The 25,664-nt window shown below is 36.6% G+C and overlaps 2 protein-coding genes across 2 annotated transcripts; one reads left to right on the top strand and one right to left on the bottom strand.

Annotated features, from left to right (window-relative positions):
* Window positions 1-1,865: 1,865 nt before the first annotated feature.
* slc39a1 (solute carrier family 39 member 1) lies at window positions 1,866-8,085 on the bottom strand. Its single transcript, XM_054615044.1, has 4 exons — window positions 7,837-8,085; window positions 6,625-6,755; window positions 5,269-5,589; window positions 1,866-3,858 (listed from the first exon to the last, which is right to left on the bottom strand). Exons 1-4 carry the CDS (start codon window positions 7,949-7,951, stop codon window positions 3,505-3,507), a joined length of 921 nt encoding a protein of 306 aa, XP_054471019.1. The 5' UTR covers window positions 7,952-8,085; the 3' UTR covers window positions 1,866-3,504.
* A 2,813-nt stretch (window positions 8,086-10,898) lies between these two features.
* tmem208 (transmembrane protein 208) lies at window positions 10,899-16,297 on the top strand. The gene is made up of 6 exons (XM_054618915.1): window positions 10,899-11,104; window positions 12,906-13,001; window positions 13,604-13,663; window positions 13,761-13,897; window positions 15,255-15,339; window positions 15,559-16,297. Exons 1-6 carry the CDS (start codon window positions 11,099-11,101, stop codon window positions 15,694-15,696), a joined length of 522 nt encoding a protein of 173 aa, XP_054474890.1. The 5' UTR covers window positions 10,899-11,098; the 3' UTR covers window positions 15,697-16,297.
* Window positions 16,298-25,664: the final 9,367 nt, after the last annotated feature.

The following is a 25,664-nucleotide window of genomic DNA, read 5'->3' as shown; positions in this document are numbered from 1 at the left end:
CATGGCTTTTTTATCTTCCCTCTTGACATTGTGCTCCCTGAGAAAAAAAGCATGGCGTGAAAATGCAGAGCTCGAGTACTCTAACTGTAGGACATGCATCATATATGCGGGAGCAAAAGGGGGAGAATACAGTTGAGTGCCATCGCTGAGCTGATAGAAGAGGTTAATGAGCTGTTGGTGAACAGAGGAAACGGCCATCCGACGCTGAAGCTGGAGGCTCTGCTGGGTCTCCCTCCTCCACACACTGAGGCCTCTGTCATCCAGAACTGGCAGACTTACTGTTGTTCCTTAATCAGCACCTCTCATTAGTAAACGTTCATGAATAACCTCCTATATCCTCACAAACACATACAGGGGTTAACAATGTCTCCATGTGGCTGTACAGTTAAGTACTTTGATGTGTAGGAATTCCTGACAGTTATGTCACCCTGCAAGCCAACAAATAGGCCTGCATGAATACAAATGAGTCAGACTGTATGAAATATTTATGTGATCTATTATTTGAAGGTTTGAAGGGGGGCATACATGGTTTATCCATCAGGTGATTGATGAGCACACAGGGTTGGAACAGAAAAAGATATGAAAGAAGCAATAAAACTTTCAAAGCTTGTATTATTATAGAATTCCATTACTTGTTTGATGCATTAACATGTACGCAGGTTTTTAATGTTGCAGCTTGCTGAGGTGTAGCCTAATTTTAAGTATTTAATATTCTGTTGGGTAGTTTAATTCATAAAATGAATCATATTAAATCTTAACCCGAAAAGTACAATATTTCACTCTGAGATGTAGCACAAATGTAGCAATAAATGAAAATACTAAAGGCCTCAAACTGACCTCAAAACTGTACTTTTAAGGGCAGTATTTGAGTAAATCTATCTATCTATCTATCCATCCATCCATCCATCCATCCATCTATCTATCTAAACAACTTTATAAGTAAAATTAAATTACAGTGCTGCTGAGACTGAAGACTGATTCCAACATAAAATCACAGGGGTGTTTTTCACAGCCGTCATTCTGACTTGTCTCCTGGTGGATTAAGCACAGGTGTTACTAATAACATTAACGATGGCTCCAGGTGTCCCAGTAAGCCATGAGTGTGATTTGGTTGTCATTATGTTTATCATTTACACCTACCTGTGCTCTTTCCCACTGTGACATGTCAAAATATCTTCTGTGAAAAAGGTAAATGAATCAAGGAGGCCAGAGGGTATTAAAAGTACTTAATACTAGTATACCTGTCTCTGTGAAATACTCCTTATTGGGAGAGGCTATCAATGAGAGGATCAGCACTCCCCCCTGGTGGCTCCAGTAATCTGCTGCTACATTATCCCACATGGCATGAAATCTCCCACAAGCCCTTATCAGAAACATTCAGCAGAAGCTCATACTGTAATTTAATTAAAGTAGAGGAGGAGAAACCATAATATGTTAAGAATAGTTGAAATGGTGCACTGTACTAACAATAGGCTCACTGGCACCAACACATAACAGAAGATCCCTCCACATTTGAACATTTCTATTCATGATTATTTTATCTGAAATGTTCTTATTTCTGACCTGCTAATATAACACTTATTTACTATATATAACAGTTACTTAACTACACTTTAGTGCAGGTAACTGAGCTATTTTGGGACACTATTAACCTGTTACTAAGTAATTCATAGAATGTTTTAACATGAACTTTGCATATATTCAAATTATATTCATTTAGAAACCTATCAATAAACATTATTTATTTGTTTACATACCTTAAATGTCTAAATATATTCCCCTGAAAGCATAATTTTAGGCAGATATACTAAAATAACGTGTATATTAATAATAAGCAACATTTGCACACAGAAAACAAGCAGGCAGAAAATTCCTCCTTTATCTTTACTCTGATCAAGTTTAAACAACAGAAAACAAAGATGTTTCTCTGATGAGATCAACAATCATAAGGCACAAAACAATACATGCAACTCATGTTTTATGTAGACAAATAATATCTTTACACATTATAATGCACCAGTTGGATAAAAAGTGAAAGTAGTTTCGTTCCTTTCTAGGAACAGTTCCATATTATTCGTTTCATTAGTGTTGATCAGATTACTTTAATTAAAAAAAAACAATTTATCACAATTGATTTGAAGTTGAAGTTTTTCTTTTGCTGTGGACATGTTTCTTGACAATCAACCCACACAGTCCAACTTCCTGCTATTTGTTCTAACATCTGACTATCACATGACAGACTAAAAGAGGAATTGAAACTAAACTAGACAGTTCATAACAATAACTACATACATGGACTTCATTTGATGTCAGCAGGATGAATGAATGTACACGATGTAAAAGTACTGTCGTGTCCTGCTTGGTTTGATTTCCACAACATACGTATGTGCACAAGTAAAATCTGATAAATAATGAGTTTTCAGAATTAATTCTTTATCTTAGATTCTCTTTGTGCTGATAATTAAAAGCTTCTTTGTTGGGCCACTGTCAAAATAGAAAACTATAAGTTCTTGAGTGATTTAATAAAGCAGCATTTTGTTTGTATTTAGAGACAAAATGGAAAAAGTTGGAAAACTAAATGTTCTAAACTGGGACAAAGGTCAACATAATGTAAATAACAAGGATCAGCTTGTTAAAAAGGTTGGTTGTTAAGCCTTGCTCATTGGTGGAGATAATCACTTTGTCTTAGGGAAAGTGCAAACAGTATAAAAAGAAATCCCACATGATTTCCTCATCGTCGCCACTCTTTTCCGCTTTTTGGGGAATATAACTTCTTAAGGCATCAGGAAGACAGTTTACGTTACACTAGTTTACAGGACAAATGTAAAACATGGTGCTATTTGAGAAAAGCGACCTCATGATAGAAACTAAATCTAAAAGCAGTGCACTAAAATGCCAGTGTTAACCAGATAAACCTGGGTCAGAAGAAATACCATGAAGTTTGAAATGCCAACCATCCATGAGCCTGAAGTAAACAAGCTACAATAAGGAAACACTTCAACAAAAGGCACAAACTGTCATGCTTTATGGAAGGAATAAGCTTCCAGTTGGAATACGTTTAAAGTAAAATGTAAACATAAACAAATGTGGTGGTACTGATTTACTGACCTGATTGAATTAATGATACGTGCAACATGACCCTTTGTTCCCAGTAGATTCCTCTATGGGGTCAAAGGTTATTGGCTTTTGTTTTGTTTGCAGGTCCAGAGCATGTTTCAATACAAAGTTAGTGATAAATGAGGGGACTCTGTGAAATGCCACTTATTTACCGTGTAGTTCTCTCAGTCCTTCAAAAAACATATAATTGCAGTAAGTGGTTCCTCTTTACATAAAAACCTCCTGAAAAGAAATTAAATACATATATATAGATATACTTGTGATTTTTTAAAAACTATATTAAAAGCACATGTGTGTCAGTAAACCTCCTTTTTGTCTTTCAGTACAAAAGTCAGGTTTGTGTTGAGCTGTAGTAGTTGCCACAAAGCGACCAGGTCAAATCCCGACTCAGCCTATAAACGTCAGAGCGGCCATGATGCTGAAGCCCAGCAGGATGAAGAGCACCTTGAGAAGCTGCTTCCCGGGGGAGTTGAGCTCATGAGGGAGGATCTCTAGAAAGGTGATGTAAATAAACGTCCCCGCGGCGAGCCCCTCCAGGACGGCCTGGATCAGCGCCCCGGCCGCCAGCTGGGCCTCCATCACGCTGATGCCGATGCCGATGCCTATGGGCGACATCAGGGCGAACACTCCGATGTAAGCAGCCACCCACAGCGGGCGGACCGCGCTCTGGACCAGCTTCACCGACAGGCTGAACACTATGATGCTTTTGTGGACCAGAATAGCGATGCAGATCTCTAATACCTGCAGGAAACAAACAACAAATCCTTTAATAGCTTCCATACAAACACAAATAGAAGTTAATATTGATCATTTTGTATATAAAGGCTAAGATTGGGCAATATGACAATATCTACTACAAAACAACACACATTTGTCAACCTTTGGAGATGTTTGCCATACTGTTGTTACCATGGTAACCATGTGCTTGATATCTCTGGTAATTTAAGGTCATTGATGGCAATGATGTCATTCAAAGAGGAGGTATGCGTTATAGATTTCTATATTAGCTTTATCAATCAATTGTACCGATTTCCAGGTGTATAATTTGCAGGATTATCATTATTTTATCCATTAGCTCTTTCTTATTTCTATGTCAAATGTACAATGAAACAACATATATAAATATCAAAATATAAAGAAACATTTTCTTAGATGTACTGCAATAGAAGATCTATCCGTATCTCCCACTTCCAGGGGGTAACTGAACAATAATCAGTGAAGCCCATTGTTCTCTATGGAAAACGTCCTCAGTTTTGGAGATTAACATGAACTCAACAGGCCGGCGTTGTTTATTTAACTCACATCAAACCCTTCTGCACCTGTAATCTCATCAAATAGTGCTGCCAGTGTCCACCAAACACATCCTGAGGACTCTTTTACATTACTGTAGCACGGTGAGAAATACAACCACTGCATTTGTTAAATGACTCGATAAGCCGACTCCCTTTTTCACTCAGTAACCAACAGCCGAAAGCTGTTTGTGTTTCCTGAATAGTGAAGAAATGTTCCAGCTCAGAAGACACATAACAAACACACAACTGCATGTAGAAGAAAAGGCATGAGGGAGCATTGATAGGATGCTCAGACTGCTTAGGTTGTCTTGTGACCACGAAGGTCAAATCTGACTCTCATGATTCCTTTCCTGTCAAAGCGTCCTGAAGCTACAAACTGAAACCCTGCTTTCTTCTGGTTACATGAGTGCAGCACTTTTCTAAGACAAATGTTTACAAAGTGCATGACATGTTATTAAGCCAGAAGACCCACAGAGGAAACTTTGTATAAAAAATTGGTTAAAAGTGTAAAAAGAAAGTGGAGCAAACAACAAATGCTGTGTATTCTGTGGAACTTTGAGTAGATGAAAGGCCACTTAAAGGGCTGTGGAGCTGTTTTTCACATTGTTCTACTGATCTAAAGGTGGTGGTAACCCACTAATATATGCTGCAATGCACCTACAAATGCAGGGAAGAAGAAAACTGCAAGCTAGTGAACATGGATTAAAAATAAACAGGTTTCACAAATGTTTGAGGAAGGAAATGCACTCAAAACACACAATGCATTTTGGTGAGTAACACTGAATGTAAACATGGCTTTGTTTGTTTACAGTAAAACTCTGCAAGACACCTTTAACATCAGATGTTTGTGTCTTCTTACCTTTGAGTCTGTGCTCTGCAGGCCGATAGCAAGACCCTCAAACACCGAGTGGAGGGAGAGGGAGAGGAAGAGCATGAAGGAGCGGAAGGGTGAGTGAGCCTGGAAGTCGACGTGGACGTGGTGGCCGCTGCCCTCCAGATCAGGACTTGTTCCATGTCCGTGTCCGTGACCGTTTTCGTGTCCGTTTTTGTTGTCCGGTATGAGGAGCGCCCTCTCCTCCTGAGACCCTCTCATCTCCCGACAGTTCAGCACGATCCTCTCCAGAATGAGGACCATGAAGAAGCCGGACGCCATGATGAACTCTGGGAGAGGGAAACTGGTCTGTTTGAGACCGACAGAGAGATTAATCAGTTTGCAGGTTCAGTTTGATAAAATCAGGAATTAGGAAGCAGTGATTATAAACAGATTATATTACAGTAAATCCATAAGGACCTTCAGTCAGCAGGATAGGATATCAAGAAGTGCTACTTAGAAAACAACAGGAATGCTGTTTAACAGGAATCCAACTGTTGATCACATGATCTTACACAAGTCTACATTACATTCCAGTCATTTAGCAGACGCTTTTATCCAAAGCGACTTACAGGAAGTGTATTCAACATAGGTATTCAAGAGAACTACTAGTCACCAGAAGTCATAAGTGCATCTCCTTTCTTAAACAAGCATCTAAGAGCATAAACCAGAGCAAAAGTATAGTGCAGAGGCAAATTACTACGAAAACAATAATTGCAACAGACTAATCCGAATATAGTAAGTGCTACAAACTACTACGAATAGGATAAGTGCAGTAAACTACTGCAGTAAAGTCTACTTTATTCTTTTTCTTTATCATAGCATACACAGGCTGAATCTTTTTTTTTTAAAGATAATTAAACTGAAAATATAGTTGCCTTAGTACTCCTAGTAACATTACAGTATACATTACATACATGGACAGATGTAATCTCTACATTGTGTGTCAATTAAGCTATTGATTGAAAGTGATGGCAAATCATTTTGGTAATTCATAAATTGTAAATTATCAAATAAAGACACCAAACATTCCCTGGTTCCAGCTTCTTAAATGTGAGAATTTGCTGCTTTAGTTATTTTTTCTATCATTTTTGGGGTTTTGGACAAAATAAATAACTTGAGGCCAACTCCCACACTGAGAAATTAAGATATGCATTTTTTTTTTTTTTTTTACTGTTTTCTGTCATTTTATAGACTAAATAACTAAAAGTTAAATCAAATAAATACTGATTGATACAGTTAAAATAAAAAATAAAAATGTGGGTTGCAGCCCATGTGTGCCATAATATATGTGACAATTTATTCAGATGGAATTGTTCCAAATCAATCAATACTCTGAAGTACCTCCACCATCCGAGCATCCAGCTCAGCCTTTATGTCGGACAGATAATCTGGAATGATGTCGAGCAGACATGCTGCCAGGAAAACCCCGCCGGCAAAGCAGCTGATCAGACTCAGAACTGTGCGGTGCGTTTCTGCAAATGCAAAGACAAAAACATTGATTATGTTTCGACATGAACTTACACACAACGGTACAATTATTACAGACAATATTCCATTAAGTGCAGAGTTAAAAGAGCTTTTTTTTTCTTCTTTTCCTCAGTCATGTGTTACTCTGCTTTTGTGCATTTCTAAGCAGAAAATCTTTCAATGATTCATGATTCTCTATGAGTGTTTGGGTCATTTTACATTTTACAACTTTTACAACAAAGGATTGGTGGTACACCTCAGACATTGAAAGTTGGAACAATTGTTAGAAGATCATGTGACACATCATGATCACTCAACAGACCACTAAAAACAGAGAAATGATACTCTCACTTCCCAGTTCCAGCCAAGAAAAGCAAAAGTTCACCACACAGATATTAAATTACAATAAATGTGACTAATCCAAGGACTCTTGAGGCTTCAGGCGTCATCCTTGTCAGGTGACTCCAGGGAGGGGTGGAGGATTTGTTCATGGTTGCAGTGAACTTACTTAGGTTGGCATAAATGACAGTAACATTGTAATGGTACAGAAGTTAATAAACAGTGTCAGCTCATCACGAGCTTTATGGAAATGTTCCAAGAAGATACAACATTACATTGAAATATTACTTTTTTTGCTCATACTGGTGGATTGATTTAAATCTGCCCTTTTATCAACCATGTTACCACTTCTCTGTTATCAGTTTGTTAATGGTTTCTGAGGCACAGTTGATAAAATCAATAGCAGATAATTGCCTTTGCATACACTATCTATAGATACAGCATGTGATTCAGTTCAGACATCCTTACACCAGACCTCATGCAAATTCCTGAACATTTAAGGTTGTCTTGTTTATCTGCAAAGTGTAATACATCTTAGAATAAAAATGAAAACACCAAATGAATCAGCCACTTGTCCTGTTTACTTCGGCATTGGTGTCCTACAGCAATCATAGTAAAACCTTTGATTTAGTGCATCATAACCTGCATGGTTTAACAGTGAGTAATGTTTATTAAAAAACACCAGTGCTCACGTGAGCAGCTGCTCGTGTTAGATGTTAATGTGATATATATAAAGGGTGAACTAACCTGTCCCGTTTGTGTCTCTGAACCACTTGATTCGTGCAGGAATGAATCCAAAAAGCAGAGTTAAGAGCAGCAGACCGACCAGAGCTCCTATTTTCACCTGCAGAAGATACTCCATTTCAGCAGCATAAGATGTTCAGTTCAACAGTGAGCTTCTTCTTCTTCTTCTCTACCTAACTGCACTGGCATTTGATTATCTAATCTATACTAAGATATGAGTTTCGTGAGAGCAGCAGCAGCTCCTGCTCAGTGTTGTTGTAGCAGACTGGTTCTATAGGGCAGGCTACGGTGGCCGAGAAGGGAGGAAACAAAAATCGCGAAAAAGTGAATAGGGAACCCAAGCGTACTTATAATAACAAAACATTGTTGTGGAAAGTGTTATATGCTGTTAGTACTGATTGTTAAAAATATTCTACACTTTTATACTTTTATCAGAGCTTTAATATTATTCAGTGGCAGAAAAAGTACTCAAATTACTTATTACTTATTATTTATTACTTATTATGTATTATTTCTAACGTATTATTTATTATTTATTACTTATTCCTTATTATTTATTATTTATTCCTTTTTATGTATTACTTATTACTTATTATTTATAACTTATTATTTATTATTTATAACTTATTATTTATTACTTATTATTTATTATTTATTATGTATTACTTATTACTTATTACTTATTATTTATTATTTATTATTTATTATTTATTCCTTTTTATGTATTACTTATTACTTATTATATTACTTATTATTTATTATTTATAACTTATTATTTATTACTTATTATTTATTATTTATTATTATTATTATTACTTATTACTTATTACTTATTACTTATTACTTATTATTTATTACTTATTTGTTATTACTTATTATTTATTACTTATTATTTATTATTTATTATTTATTATTTATTATTTATTATTTATTATTTATTATTTATTATTTATTATTTATTATTTATTATTTATTACTTATTATTTATTATTTATTACTTATTATTTATTATTTATTATTTATTATTTATTATTTATTATTTATTATTTATTACTTATTACTTATTACTTATTACTTATTCTTTATTCTTTATTCTTTATTATTTATTACTTATTATTTATTATTAACATTACTACTATACATAAGTGGCCTACATTACTCTGTACTTAACTGCTTTTTGCACTTATTTGTTGTCTCAGTACTCTGTGCAATAACAATAACGTTGATTTTAATCTAATCTTTTAATCTAATCAAATACAGTGTTTTATTTTTATTTTAGGCTTCAACAATAAAAACAATATGATAAAAACATTAAATCGTGCATAAATAAGAAAGCCTCAATGATAAGACTGTAGCCTAATTTAGTGTTATTCTAATAATAATTAATAATACATCAAATGACTTAAATAAGTAAGAATAATTAACTAAAGTTAAATCTTATTATAATGATCTTTTTTTCGTTGGAAACGTTATTAATGTGACTTTTTATTGACTTTTAATCTAATCTTTTAATCTAATCAAATACAGTGTTTTATCTTTAATTTTAGGCTTCAACAATATAAACAATATGATAAAAAACATTAAATCAAGCATAAATAAGAAAGCCTCAATGATAAGACTGTAGCCTAATTTAGTGTAATTCTAATAACAATTAATAATACATCAAATTACTTAAATAAATAAGAATAATGAACTAAAGTTAAACCTTATTATAATGATATTCTTTCGTTGGAAACGTTATTAATGTGACTTTTTATTGACTTTTAATCTAATCAAATACAGTGTTTTATCTTTAATTTTAGGCTTCAACAATATAAACAATATGATAAAAACATTAAATCTAGCATGAATAAGAAAGCCTCAATGATAAGACTGTAGCCTAATTTAGTGTAATTCTAATAATAATAATTAATAATACATAAAATGACTTCAATAAATAAGAATAATTAACTAAAGTTAAACCTTATTATAATGATATTCTTTCGTTGGAAATGTTATTAATGTGACTTATTATTGACTTTTAATCTAATCTTTCAATCTAATCAAATACAGTGTTTTATCTTTAACTTTAAAAGATAAAACCTAAATAAATAAGAATAATGAACTAAAGTTAAACCTTATTATAATGATATTCTTTCGTTGGAAACATTATTAATGTGACTTTTCATTGACTTTTAATCTAATATTTTAATCTAATCAAATACAGTGTTTTATCTTTAATTTTAAAAGATAAAACCTAAATAAGTAAGAATAATTAACTAAAGTTAAATCTTATTATAATGATATTCTTTCGTTGGAAACGTTATTAATGTGACTTTCTATTGACTTTTAATCTAATCTTTTAATCTAATCAAATACAGTGTTTTATCTTTAATTTTAGGCTTCAACAATATAAACAATATGATAAAAAACATTAAATCAAGCATAAATAAGAAAGCCTCAATGATAAGACTGTAGCCTACCTTATTATAATGATATTAATGTGACTTATTATGACTTTTAATCTAATCTTAGTGTAATTCTAATAACAATTAATAATACATCAAATGACTTAAATAAATAAGAATAATGAACTAAAGTTAAACCTTATTATAATGATATTCTTTCGTTGGAAACGTTATTAATGTGACTTTTTATTGACTTTTAATCTAATCTTTTAATCTAGTCGAATACAGTGTTAAATCATGCATAAATAAGAAAGCCTCAATGATAAGACTGTAGCCTAATTTAGTGTTATTCTAATAATAATTAATAATACATAAAATGACTTAAATAAATAAGAATAATTAATATTTTTTCGTTGGAAACGTTATTAATGTGACTTATTATTGACTTTTAATCTAATCTTTCAATCTAATCAAATACAGTGTTTTATCTTTAATTTTAAAAGATAAAACCTAAATAAATAAGAATAATTAACTAAAGTTAAACCTTATTATAATGATATTTTTTAATGTGACTTTGTATTTATTATATATATTCTGACCAGCAGGTGGTGCCCTCTCACCAAACTTCAACCCACACACACACACACACACACACACACACACACACGATGATAATTGATGACGACATCTTCCTGCGCCGGATATGTTTTGCCCCCATCGAGCAGGAGCCCCTGAGTGCTGATGTGTTACAAGAAAACCTCTCTGCGGGGAGACTTGTGAGCTTGTCTCTTGATGCAGCAGTAAGTGAATGACGGGTCACAGGTCGATGTCCACGAAGACGAAGCGGAAGAGATCAACAGCAGCGGGTCAGAGAGCCAATGGCGGTGAGACACACACACACACACACACACACACACACACACACACACACACACACACACACACACTGAGACTGTTTACTGCATGTGAAGCTGCTGTGCAGGGTGTTTTGGGATCAGTGAGACCAACACAAGCTGCAGAGGAAGCTATAAATTGGTGTATATGTGGAAGTGAAGAATGACTATTAAATATTTTGTTGTATAGTATGTGTATTTATTGTCTGTGTAGTTGTATAGTATGTGTATTTATTGTCTGTGTAGTTGTATAGTATGTGTATTTATTTTTGTGTCTGTGTAGTTGTATAGTATGTGTATTTATTGTCTGTGTAGTTGTATAGTATGTGTATTTATTGTTTGTGTCTGTGTAGTTGTATAGTATGTGTATTTATTGTCTGTGTCTGTGTAGTTGTATAGTATGTGTATTTATTGTCTGTGTCTGTGTAGTTGAGCTGCTGCAACACTTGAATTTCCCCCATGGGGATCAATAAAGGAATATAATATAATAATAATAATAATAATAATCTTATATATATGTGTGTGTCATTCTACTACACAAGCTGAGTGTTAATGGTGCAAAAAGCAGGTTTAAACACTTCCAGGTCATTTGTTTACTAAATAAATCAAACTTTTATTTCAGACTCCAACAGGGTCCAGTAATGACAGGACATTACATATAATAAATAACATTAAAAAGCACAGTACTACTACATTGCATTACATTACAGTCATTTAGCAGACGCTTTTATCCAAAGCGACTTACAATAAGTGTATTCAACATAGGTATTCAAGAGAACTACTAGTCACCAGAAGTCATAAGTGCATCTCCTTTCTTAAACAAGCATCTAAGAGCATAAACCAGAGCAAAAGTACAGTGCAGAAACAAACTAGTACGAATACAATAAGTGCAACAAACTAATATGAATACAATAAGTGCAACAAACTAATACGAATACAATAAGTGCTAAGTGGAAGGCTCAGGGTAGTACTTCTTGAGATACAGAATTGACTTCAAGTATGTAGAAGTTCCCAAATACAAAAAAGGAGATAACTTAAACTAGCTATAATCTTCCGTTCTTATCAAGTATGTTTTTATAGTATCTTAATTTAACATTGTATTTAACTATATACATGTTTTCAAATACACAAATCAATTACAGAACAGAGCATACAACATAATACATATGCACCAACAGATCTACAACTAAAAAGTTGTAAATAAAGTAGTTCTGTTGTCATGATTTAGATCATTTTGGGAAATAATCACTTAAAAAATGCAAATTCTATTCATTTTTCACATACAAGAAAAGGGTCTAGAGATACAGAATTGACTTCAAGTATGTAGAAGTTCCCAAATACAAAAAATGAGATATCTTAAACTTTAGATATCATCTCCATTCTTATAATTAGACACCAATGCTAAACACCTTCAAAGGACAAAACAATAAAATTTTCAGGTGTCAAGTTTCCCCATACTACATTTGATTTCCAAAGTTGTTAAAGAGCTTTATTATTATTCAGGTTTTATTTCTGATTAGCTGTATATCGTATATTGATACATCTTAAGATGTGAGAACACAAAAAAATCACAAATCTATAGGTTTTTTTTAGCAGAATCTATTAGATGAATGTCAGATATCAAGTTATATTTACTGCCTTCAGAAAGCAGGAAGTTTAGACAAGTACAATTAGAATTTCATGTCTGAAAAGCTGTTTTGCAGTTGTATTTACTCAACATGCCTTTATTATTTGGTGTGGTTGAGAAACAGTCCCACAATGCTGAAACTGCTCTCTGTGTTTTACTCCACAGCCCAAAGGGAAAGTTGGCACAAAGGGAAAGAAGCAGATCTATGAGGAGAACGGCGCGACTCTGAAGTTCTACACCAGAGTCATCCTAGGAGCTAACGTAAGAACCTCAATGAGATGACAAAATACATGTTTAAATATCAGTGAGATGGATGCTGCAGTTCTTGAGTGGTATCACATTTACCTTAGTTCACTAATGTGATGTCTTTGTTAACCTAAATCTCACTGGATCAAAGCTTTGTTCATTACTTCAGTTCTGCAAGTGAATCTAACGCAAGCTGCAGATCATCACAATGTATTTTTCACATTATTTTATGTTATATCAGTTACGAATTAGGGGTTATACAATACAGATAAAATCCTCTTTTTACAATAACAAGTCAGTTTTAATTGGAATAATGATAAATACAACTTTTAATATAGTAAATTATTTAAAAATTAAATTGTAAAACTGTCTTTTTGTTGCTCCTACAGTGATTTGTTTGCCTTTAAAAAAGGAAGGTACTTGGTTATTTTCAGAATTGATTTATATGCAAAGTAGTTATGGATTTTTAGTCTAAGAAATGTTAGAAAATAGTGTTGAAATGATTGATTCCTTATCATAATAGTTGCAGATCAAAAACTACTATTTTCTTACCACCACTACCATTAAACTGTCATGTTATTCAAACCCATAAATATACTTTTATTCCTCCTCCTCAGGCAATATATGCTGCGGTAAATCTTTTGGTTTTCAACGGTTCCTCTACATTTTCGACATGGGTGAGTGCATGTAATCAATATCACTTAATATCTCAATATACCTTATTCTGATTCACCCCTCCCTCCCCACCTCTAACGCCTTCTTTGCCTCCTGCAGCTCCTGCTTATGTTCGCACTAGCAGTGTACGTCGGGAGTTACCGCTCCATGTCGGCGATGGCCAAGGCGGCGTTTGCTGAGGACGGAAGTCTCCTGGACGGAGGAATAGACCTCAACATGGAGCAGGGAATGGCAGAGTAAGTAGTCCCCGAAATCCAAATAGGGCTCAAGTATGGTGGGAAAGGAAAGTCTACTTACACAATGAAAACAACGTTACTTTGTGAAACAACTTAGAGGTGCACATTGGTTGAGCATATGGAGAACAGGAAGCTTTGCAGACATTACTTGGGGCTGAAAATACTTCTCAACCTCCTCCACTGCGTAAATGGCTGAATTTATACCTTCGTGTAAAGGTGACAATGTTAAAAGGCACAATATATAGGATTTTTCCCAGACTCATACTAGAGTAATCCCTCTCCCTCATCACTTATGACCCACTAGAAGTGTGTGTCGGTGTCTGTATCTGCAGAGATCCTGCCCTCTGCCTAATATTGCTTTGGTTGGAAAGTTTCTGGGCGTTTACCTTTTATGAAAACGTAGAAACCAGGTGCCAGATTGTAAGCACGAATCCAAAAGGAAGCTACGAAAATGGCTGACACAGCGCAGAAAACACAAATTGATATCAGACAAAGCAAAACGAGCAATGTAACCCTTGTTGAGCCGCGGAGGAGGAGGAGCCAGCTTTTAATGTTGTGTTCACAAACATCAACCTACAAGTCGTACTCATTGTGCCTTTAATTTAAAGGTGATACATTTGAAAATCAGAGCATATATAGAGCCTTTAAACACCTCTCAACATGGGGGACAACTGAGACGACGGATTGCTGCTAACAGTGCGAACAAAGGCAACGGTGCTGACAGAGCTAACAGTGTTTACCTGCGGGGAACTGAAAGGTGGCCGTTACTCTTCCGTGACGATGCCAGAGTCGGCATCATCAGCTGTAACCGCTGTATGAGCGCAATGAGCATAGTGGCGTGTGTGAGCTAACCAGTGGGGCACGCTCACATGCACGAAAAGGCACGAGGCCTTATCAACATGTATACATTACTCCACTATAGCTCTACATTGCAGATATTTGTTTACTGCTTAATTAATGCTCTGAATGTCTTTAAGAGAACCTGATTTATGTTGGTGAATCAAATGATATTTTTTTGTCTTTGGGTGTTTGTATTCTGTGTTCATTCAATTATTGGTTAAATATACACATTAGTTTCATTTCTCTATCAAAGAAACTAAATGTAATGTTCAGTAGAGTTTTTGCACTAATAACATAAAAGCTTTGGCCACATTTCTGTGTGTTCTGTTGGGCCTATGTACGGCACAAACACCATTTTGATTATAATATATATATATTTCTTTGCGTATTATTAAAGTATGTAAACAGCAGTCACATTCTTTGTTAGTCCTTGCTGAACTGGACAATGTTTTTCTTCTGTGTGCACAGAAACATGTAATTTTTCACTGATATTTTATGTTGTGTGTTCTGGTTTTAGGCACCTGAAGGACGTCATCCTGCTCACAGCCATCGTACAAGTCCTCAGCACAATCTCCTCTTATTTCTGGTATCTTTGGCTGCTGGTAAGACCACATCCTTGATAAATCCTATGAGATAGCTGTTAATGTTCTGCCCGATTCCTTTCCTGCTTTCCTCTTGTCTCATAACTTAATCTTGTCTTCTCTGTGTGCGTGTGTCTGTGCGTGTGTGCGTGCGTGTGCGTGTGTGTGTGTGTGTGTGTGTGTGTGTGTGTGTGTGTGTGTGTGTGTGTGCGTGTGCGTGTGTGTGTGTGTGTGTGTCAGGCCCCGGCCCGAGCCCTCCACCTGCTGTGGGCGAACTTCCTGGGTCCCTGGTTTATGGCAGAAAGCCCGTCGGCACCGGAGGAAGTGAATGAGAAGAAGCAGAGAAGACAGGAGCGCAGACAGATGAAGAGATTCTGATGCTGCAGGGCAGACGGAGCAGTATTTTTATACACAGAATCTAATATACAGATAGCGAGGATCTCATAAGTTATTCAGGAAGAAATTTGGTTATTAAATTAAACTCAATCCAAATCTGATACTGTGGAATCTGCATTTCCATGTTTGTTTGTTTTTTCTTCTTTCTCCCCTAATCCAATTTTCTCCCTAAGATATTAAATGTGGTGTTCCCTATTTAGATAATGTCACGGTCCAAATCTCATTCATCCTCATGCAGAGATTTAAGAGTTTTTTTGCATTTGCACAATTCCTCCACACTGACCCCTGCAGATTTCCATCAAACGTTCCTTAACATCCACATATGAATGATGAAAATGAGTCAAGAAGCCATGGCCAGCTGAATATATTCTGCTTTATCATGGCATGTCTTTTATTTTCACTTAATTTTTTATTTTTTTAAATCTCTCTAATGTAAAATAATTTATCCTCCATGACAGAGCTGATTTTGTTTGTGAGCTTGTTGGCCTTCTAAGAATCAACTGGAAAGAATTCAAGTTTTAATAGACAAAATAACTCTTTTTGCAATAAAAAAAATCCCTCCAGTGTGGGATGTTGATCATCACATGTGTTTCAAGGATTTATTTTTGTTATCGTCCACATGACTTAAAGTACTGAGCAATAAACCTTTTTTTTCCAGGAGACTAAAATTATCTTTTTAGTAACCTGTGAAATCAACCGAGCATAAGAGACAATTAACGGTCCACCTGAAATGTTCTGTAATAAACTTTAAGGGGTTTAAATGTAATTCTCATAAAGAAATGTGGAATTTAGCCTCCTTAATGAGAAGTAGGAATGTGAACCGTAAAGGCCAGGACAGACTGGAGTTATTCATACTTTCCTCTAATAGCTTTCTAAAACCTTGCCAAGAATTTTAACTTCGGTAATTAGTTTTGGTGTACATCTTTATTAAAGTGTTACTAATCATATGAAAACTTCTATTTAATTAAATAAAGGCGTGAGCACTGCAGCCACAAGAATGATGTGGCAGCTTCAGGGTTTAGAGGACAGCAAGCAGGTTTTTATTAATTAGAATTTTTAAATACAGTTTGAGATAATGTCAGACAAATAAATTAATTAGAACGTCACATTAAAGTACCTGGCTGTAACAAATCAGACAACACCTGTCTTTTTCCAGAGGCTCTTGAAACTGCTCATATATTTGAGATTAGAGATTTAGGATCAAAGCTGATAAATCAGTGCCTAGATGACAGTTTAATCCCCAAATACGAAAGAAATGCCAACCGCTCTTCTGTTTCCATCCGGTGAGTTGAGCCTTGTCCTCAGGGGAGAAAATGTTATTTATTATCAAGTCTGCTAAGAGACTTTATTCTTTCTATCCAGTGTTGACAAAGTGTATTTAGTGATTATGTTCATGCTCAGACTCCAGAGATAGTGAGTGGGCTCGCAAAGCCCAGATCTGCTCCAATTATAATTACAGATTTCTCATTATTGTTTCATCCAGATGCTCAGCTCAACAAGCAAAAACCTGCAGTCAGGTTTCACTGTTATACTGTGAATCCTGTTAGAAGGAAAGAAAACAGCAGGGCATTTACAAAGTTTGTCTTAATACATACAAGAATTTGTTTTTTTTCCTAATTTTATACTCTTCCTAAAGTCCCCAAAAAGCTTTTTCCAAAATGACTGCTTTTACTTTGCCAGCGTCCTGCCCTCCTTCATTCCTGCCGTGTGGTCCTATACTGTCTCTATTATAGGGTTATAAACAAAGTAACCAAAATTAGAGCAGCACGGCATCCAGTTGTCAGGGCCAATCCCAGATGTGGGCTTTGAGAGGGACCATGTTGCAGTGTAATTTAGCACTGGAGCCCTTCTGCGTGTAACCCCACCCCCTCAAAAATCACATATGTACTTTGTGTTTTCTGGCTGTTTTTTTTTTTTGTAGGAAGTTTTGCAGAAATGGAGATTTTACATGTTTATCTTTAACAATCGCCTACGAAGAAACTCCCCCGTTTAAACTTTAAAAATGTTTTCCTTCTGGCTGGAAAAAGGACACACGATTATTTTTGTTCGAAACTTTTTTCATATGCAAACTTTCAGTTTTCTTTTCTTTTCTCAATAGCACGGCATTGTCTCTGCTCTTACTTTGAGGTGCAACGCAAAACAGAGAAGTATCTCCCAAAATAACTTGTGGCATGCAAGAGTCCCTGTCTTGGCTGCTGATTTAAGATGGAGAGAAAAGGAAAAGGAGTGGGAGAGAGAGGTTCTTGTTTGCAGTTAAAAAAAAAAAGGCAGTTTAAAAAAAAAAAAAAGGGTTCATCCTCATGTAATGAGGGAGTCGAAGCTGCATTCCATTTTCCAGGCTTTGTGTGCAAAATAAAAACTCCCATTATACAAGCCAGAGAAAATAAATGCTTAAGTGAACAAAATGCATTAAACCTGCGATAAAGAAAGTTGAAGTGGAACCTTTTGTCTCACTGGCTCCAGCAGAACATGGCCCTGACATTTTAGATCCCTTTTCACTCACAGAGCCAGACAAAACAGGAAATTGGGGGGCATTTGGGCAACAGTCGAGCCTTTGACCCTTGAACTTCAGCGCTCCCTTTCTTTGAAGTGAGGAGAGAGAATCACAAGCAATTACATGCGATGCAGAGTGCGTTCCCTTGAACATTTAGCCTCCACTGTGTAAACAGAATAAGAGCTCTCTGAGTGTGTTTGGCAGAGAGGTGGGTGTAGTCTGCTTAAAGTTTATGATCTATGCTGTGTTTTGGCCTTGTTTTAACTCAAGCTAAGCTGACCCAAACACTTCTCACAGTTTGGGTTACAGCACAGGACTTACTGATTTTAGTATTAGTGTTTTCTCCTGCTAATGACAAACAAGCATTACTTTTTCCAGCATTATCCTTTAACTTAAAGACGACACCGGCCAGGCAGCGTTCACAGCTCCCACCCTGGCCTTAAAAGAAAGCTGTCAAGAGTTCCTGCTGCATTTGACTTTGTGTGTGTGTGTGTGTGTGTGTGTTGTGTGTGTGTGTGTGTGTGTGTGTGTGTGTGTGTGTGTGTGTGTGTGTGTGTGTGTGTGTGTGTGTGTGTGTGTGTGTGTGTGTGTGTGTGTGTGTGTGTGTAAGCATCAGACTCTACCCTCCTCAGAGCTTGTCACCTCTGTTTTACATCTTGCTGCGTCTCCTGTCAGCCGGTCATCTGCTCCTGTTTGTCACCAACTGCAAACTGAAGGCAAAACCATAAAACCACAGACGTAATGTTTCATCTCTTGATGAGCCACAGCCTTTAGCGGATTAATAAAATACATTTGTTAATTTGATGGAACATGCTGCTTTGGACTGTAACATCTTTAAAGATGAATTAGGTGTCTGCACATAAACACCTCCCTGAAAACGATCTTTCTCGTCGTCATACTGTTACATAAATCAAAAATAATACTGCACACTTTTATGCTGTAGTTAAAACGTCTGCCAAGGTGTTATCATCAGTGTAAGGCAACACTTTTTTTTAATGATGGTCCCATCTTAATAATAAACTAAATATAACTGCATCTTTACCTGATGAGTACTTTTAAAGGGGAACCCTTCCAATTTTACATCTGTCTGTTTGCAAGTCTGGTGGAGTTTTATTACATATGTGAAAAAAGTAGCATGAAGCCGTTTGTGGCTCCAGAATAAGCAGTGTGAAATCTGATAAATTGCCTCATGTGATGTTACTTGAGTCAGCATCAGTTGGGGCTGAAGACCACCAGTTTGAAAATTAGATAAAACTGTCAGTGTGAGTTAGAAAGAAGTGGGTTTACCAGAACTCTGGAGTCAAATGGTCTAACACATAGCAAAGCACATCCAGAGTAAGGGGAATACAGTTCAATGGTAATGCATGCAACACTTAGCCACAAAAAGTCTGAGCAGTAAATAAAATCTATGTGCTAAATTATAAGACAAAATAGTAATACAATGACTAAGACGTTAATCATATTACTGCAACTTTCCGGCCAGTGACCTTTGTTTCATGTCATTCTCCGCTGTCGCCATCTCTCTCTGGCTCCTCGATTGTTTCCTGTCTCTCTGTCTGCTACCAAATGACAAATAAGTCAAGCAACAAAGCCCTATCATGTAAGCAGCAAACAGATACTTCTACGTCAGTTCTCCAAAAAGGTTTGTTTATGTCATCAATCTCAGTTCAGCATTTGTTATATGATCTTTTATATGAAGTTACTCACCATTTTCTGCCAAATTCTAGCTGGAAGGGTTATGCACTTTTTACTTTTTTTTTTGTACATTTACATTTACTGTCTAAAGCAACTCCATGGAGATGCAATCTCCAAGCCTGACTATTTCTTCAACCAAGTACGACGCACATGCTACAGACATAGCCACCACATCAGGAATGCTAGCTCAGGTCACTTGATACCTCCAACCCCAAGAACAAACCTCCTCAAACGCATAGTTATCTACCGTTCAATCATAGCTTGAACTCACTACCTCCTCATATACCTTTAACAGGTAATAAATTGTCATTTAAAAATCAATTAAAGGCTCATCTGAGGCCACTGACCATATGACTAGAACTCCATTGCCTTTGTGGGCTCCTGATCCTTCGTGGAAGAAGTCATTGTGACATAATGTATTTGGTCGGTTCTGATACAATACATCCTAGTCCAACTATATCTGATTGTACTATTTAAATATTCAGACTGTTTGTTTTACGTCATGTATTGTTTGTATTATGTTTTGTCCTTTCTGTGGAGCCAGGGAAGATTTGCAGCCACCGAGGCGTCAGCTAATGGGGATCCAGTTAATAAACAATATACAATAAACAATCTCATGAAGAGATGCTATAACTGTCAGTGAGAGTTAGCTTCACATTATTCTTGATTTGGAGAAACTTCAACTACATGAAGTGCTTCAATTGTGGATACATATGTTTGAGGTGACTGAATAACAAATTGACACATGGCCAATCTTTCTACTTTAATCTCTCTAATAAATGCATTAAATGCCATAAAATACTTAAAAAGTAAGCTCCCAACACTGCATTGACACCTGAGCAGCTGGTTTTAATAAAAGGATCCAATGATGAGATGAACCCTCTATGTTGTAAACTCTCAAAAACATATTCTTCCTGGGCACAGACCACATCAATTCTACCTCTATTCAATACTTTGTTTGGTTGTTTGTGCTTTCATTAAAACTAAAAAAGAAAACAAAAGGTCCTCCGTGAGGAACCACAACCATTAGTAGCAGCGGTGGCGCCACTGTCCGCATGACTCGGGCTGACCTAGGATCAGTGAGCGACAGGCTCCATCACACCGGGTTCCCTTCCTCTTCCTTTGTTTTCATCCCGTTTCCTTCCTCGTTTTCTCAGATACTGTTCCCCCCCAATGGAAGTCTAAACAAAATACAATACTGTGAAGTAAACAAATGCATAAATATCATGTCCTACAGCCTTGGCCTTTACCAAAACCAGACCCAGCCTCATGAGGATCCCAGGACAGGGTTTTGGTTGGTGCTTTGCTAAAGGAGCTACAATACGGACTGACTGGGACTCAATGTATGAATGTGGTTTATGACTCTGGTGCAGCAAAATAAAAAGTGTGTTATTTGTTTTTTTCATTTATGTTCACAAAACGATAGTGAGCGTGCTGATTCAGAAAGAAACAGGATGGTAGAAAAATGTAATAACAGGTAGTTTCTTTGCCTGTTTGCCTCAGAAAACTTGAAAACAGGAACAGTTAGCTTGGAAACATCTACGTCAGCACAAGCACAACAGAGCTGCAAGGCCATTTTTGTGTTTACTTTAATATTAAGACCAACAGATTTACATCAGATCTTAAATCTTGAGCTCAAACGCTGTCCCAACCTCCAACGCCCAAATAGCTTTTGGCCAAACTGTTATCACAAAATGTTCTTGAATACAATGTTTTGTCCTGAAAGCAAGAGTGTTTTCTAGCAACAGTGTGTCCGATGCACTGGTTGATAAGGAAGGAGACAGCCAAACCTAAAATGCGCTCTAAGTGTAATGGGATATCAAATAGGGGAATTTATGCCGAACAATCCAGCGTCTCTGTTAGACATGAGGAAATATTATGCATCCTATGATAATAAATAATGGCCCTAATGGTCTGTGGCACATGGTATGGTATTACAAAACATGTTATAGAACTTTCTGTTATTGAACGCTCCAAAATAGTCAACATGTCAGTCTGCATTTGTGCATATAAACACTTAAAAAATCTGAAATGTGTCGTGGAACAAAGAGCTGGCGATGCAGCGTCCATCAACCTGCACAGTTGTTAACTTGGCTAATGCTTGCATTAACATTAATGAGCTTTTACACACTTTTTACGCAGCTCTTGTGTCACCCTTCTCCACTGTTTCGATCCCCGTCCATCCTCGCCCACCTCATGCTATTAGTAGACCTATAATGGAAGTCTAGATTAATGGTTAATTTCCAGGAAACCCCTGTGTTCTGTCATAAAGTGCTTTCCATTAATTAGTGGCTCTGTTTCTCAGAACGGAGGGGGAGAGAAGAAGAGTGATTAATGAGCTAACTAGTGCAGCCAGCGGCTCGCCTAGCTCCAGTGGTGAGCGTGAGAAGAGTCGGATCCGCAAAGAGAGGGTAAGAAAATAAATATGTGGCCCTTGAAAAAAAAAAAAAGTGCATGGAAATTCATTGAAAGGGTTGTTGAGTGCAGTTTCAAAGCGATTGTGGAACATTAGAGCTGAACTCAGAGAGAGAGAGAGAGGCTTGATTACGCCCTCTCTGGTGCCAGAGGTCCAGCAGACGGGGATGGGCGTGTGCTGCCGAACGGAGAACTGTTATTGGGAAAGCAGTTCAGGCGACTTCTTGACTTCTTTTGCTCTCTGAAGGTGTAAGGGTCATTCTCCCGAGGGTTGGGATGAGCTACTGCAGCAGGACTTTGCTCTAAGAAACAACGCAGGCTGAACATTTTGAGACTACGCTGAATATTATTTAAACTTCACATCCTCAAAAAAATAACAATAAATATTTATAACCCTTTGTGCAAACACGCTGACCCCACTTTAATATTGGATGCTGTTTAATGTAATTGTTGAAGCAGTTCACATTTTCTCTTCTGAGATGAGAAGATCGATAGCACTTTCATGTATGGATGCTAAATATTAAGCTACAGCCAGCAAGATATAACTAAGTAAGCTTTAGTGGGTTCTTTATGGAAAAGTGATTTTTTTTAACCAGACGGAGCCAGGCTAGCTGTTTCCCCTTTTCTTTACGCTAAGCTAAACTAACCTGCCCCTAGCTGTAATTTAATATTTAAAGGAATGGTTTGACATTTTGAGAAAATATGGTTATCTGCTTTCTTGCAGATGATCAGATGAGATGATTGGCACCACTCTCATATGTGTTAGTTAAATATGTATCTACAGTAAGCAGTCGGTTATCTTAGCTTAGCATAAACACCGGAACCTGTGCAAACTTAATCTGTACAAAACCCAAATCAAAGTAGTTAGTGAGCTGGTATATTTTTGTGAGTTTTTTTACCATTGAGCAGAGCCAGGCTAGCTGTTTCTCTGTTTCCTGTCTTTATGCTAAGCTAAGCTAACTGGCTGCTAACTGTAACTTGATAGTCAACAGAATACAAGAGTGGTATTGATCTTCTCATCAAACGCTCTGAAAGAAAGCGAAGATATGTATTTCACAAAATGTCAAACTACTCCTCAGGATTAGCTCCAAACAGAGGAATATTTCCGCTGGCTAATGTTTCTACCCCGTGGCAGTATTTCTGTCCAGGGACTCCTATGGACGTCAGATTAGGAGGGCAGCCTGGCATGAGTCCAGAGGCAAGGCTAGACATTATCTCCAGCACCGCCGCATGTTTTGATAAGGGGGCCTCCCAGTCTCTCCAGTGCTGCCCTGTAAGTGGCTGGGAGTGGGCAGCAATAGTGTTTGTGCGTGCATGAATGTTTATGTACGCATGTGAATGTGTGTGTGTGTGTGTGTGTGTGTGTGTGTGTGTGTGTGTGTGTGTGTGTGTGTGTGTGTGTATGTGTAAGTGCAGAGTAAACTGCCGCCTTGGTGGGGCAGCAAACTGTCTCTGGTCTAGAGGAGAGCCATTAGGGGAGCGATGAAGCTGATGACATGTTGTTCCTGTGACAGGCCGCCGGGCTGCCGGGCCGCCGGGCCCCGGACTCCTCTCTGCTGCTGGGAGCCCGCGGGTCTGCTGCTGGACAGACACGGAGACACAGGGACTGAGTTTATTTTGGGAGGTGGTTTGGTGCCGGACACCCTGTCTACTCTCCCACGAACCTTAATACACCACCAACCCCCCTCTTCCAACACTCACAACACACACACACACACACACACACACACACACACACACACACACACACACACACACACACACACACACACACACACACACACACACATCTTATCGCCAACACACACACACAACCAGGACGCTTTTACATGGCGTCAATAACAATTGTTGAGCTGACACAGATTCTGTTTAAGGGGCAGTTCACACAACTTATACAAAACAAAATCAGGTTTTGATCCGTCTGTCTCAAATTCAGTCCAAATTAAGTAAATTTAATTTTAATTATAGTGCTCAAAGTTTTTAAAATACCCTTTTTTTAACCTTTTTTCCTTTTTTATACTTTTTTATACTTTTTTATACTTTTTTATACTTTTTTATACTTTTTTTTCAGAAATCTGTGTCCCTGGTTCGAATCCAGCAGGTGACTCTTGATCCCTAGTTTCTTGTCCTTTTTCTACTGTATCTAATAAAGGCATAAAATGTCCCAAAAATTACTTTAAAGAAGAAAGAAACATTTGTGATCATCTTTTAAATAGAGCGTGCATAACAAAACTCTTTATTTTATTGGATGAAAGCAATGCTTCTTGTCTTCTTCTACTCTCCTTTTACTGTTTATCTTCTATTTCTGTTTAAGGAATCAATGCACGAACAACAGTAATAATGACTGAGCCTGTAATTCAATGATGGTGTGGCTGCACAGACTATTGCTTTTTTGTCAAGTCTCCAATAACCAGTATCCCTCCGGTCAGCTGGCCAGTTTGTCCTCTTTGAATTTTAGTGATGCAGACGGTTCTCTGACTATTGATTCAGGATTCAGGTCATTTCAGAGAGCTTTATTGTCATTGTCTCTAAAGTAATTACAGTTGCATGTCCAATCAGGCGCTGAGCCATACAGAGATATGAAAATAACATTATTACTGTACCAAAATATACAGTAAAGAATCATTTTTGGAATAATATAAACATATTGCACTTAATCTCTGTATACATTAACCACACAAAGCAGAGGCATGTGATAGGGAGGGAGTATTGCTCAGGTTAATGCCATCCTGTCTCACATTAATTACCACCTGTCTCACACTTTGGGTTGGGTCTGGTGATGTCATTGCTGCTGTTATTATAACATAGTTTTACTGTTGAATTATTCTCACTTATATGCTTTAGGGAAATATAACAAAAAGCAGATCCTAAATTATTTTTTCTATCGAGTGTCCTTACCTTATAAAAAAATACTGTGTTTTGAAATACTACAAAGAAAGTTATTAATAAAATAATTAATTATGTTGTAAAATGCATCCAAACTTTCTTTTCACACCTGCCCTGGTAATAAAAATACTGTGTTACAACTTGAAAGCTTCTTTTGTAACTGAGTTTTGACTATTAGGAATGTATGTTACACCCACTTTGATTTATGTGTTTGACTCTGCTGATGTCATATACACCATCTGACAGTTCTTAATAAATTATAGAAAACAATAATATATAGAAAACAACACCAGGGTTGTAGTCAATGCTGCTTAACTTCTCATGATTCTGTGATATATATATTTTTTATAAATAAAATGGTTATTTATTGTTTTTAAAGACCAATAAATCACACGTGGCTGTGAGTCCCAGTGGTGTTTATGTAGCCGCTGAAACACTCAACTGTGGTCCAAAACACTTC

This window comes from Anoplopoma fimbria, chromosome 2, assembly GCF_027596085.1.
Source record: "Anoplopoma fimbria isolate UVic2021 breed Golden Eagle Sablefish chromosome 2, Afim_UVic_2022, whole genome shotgun sequence".
In the NCBI taxonomy this organism is placed as follows: domain Eukaryota; kingdom Metazoa; phylum Chordata; class Actinopteri; order Perciformes; family Anoplopomatidae; genus Anoplopoma; species Anoplopoma fimbria.
This window is presented reverse-complemented; position numbering and strand designations above follow the sequence as displayed.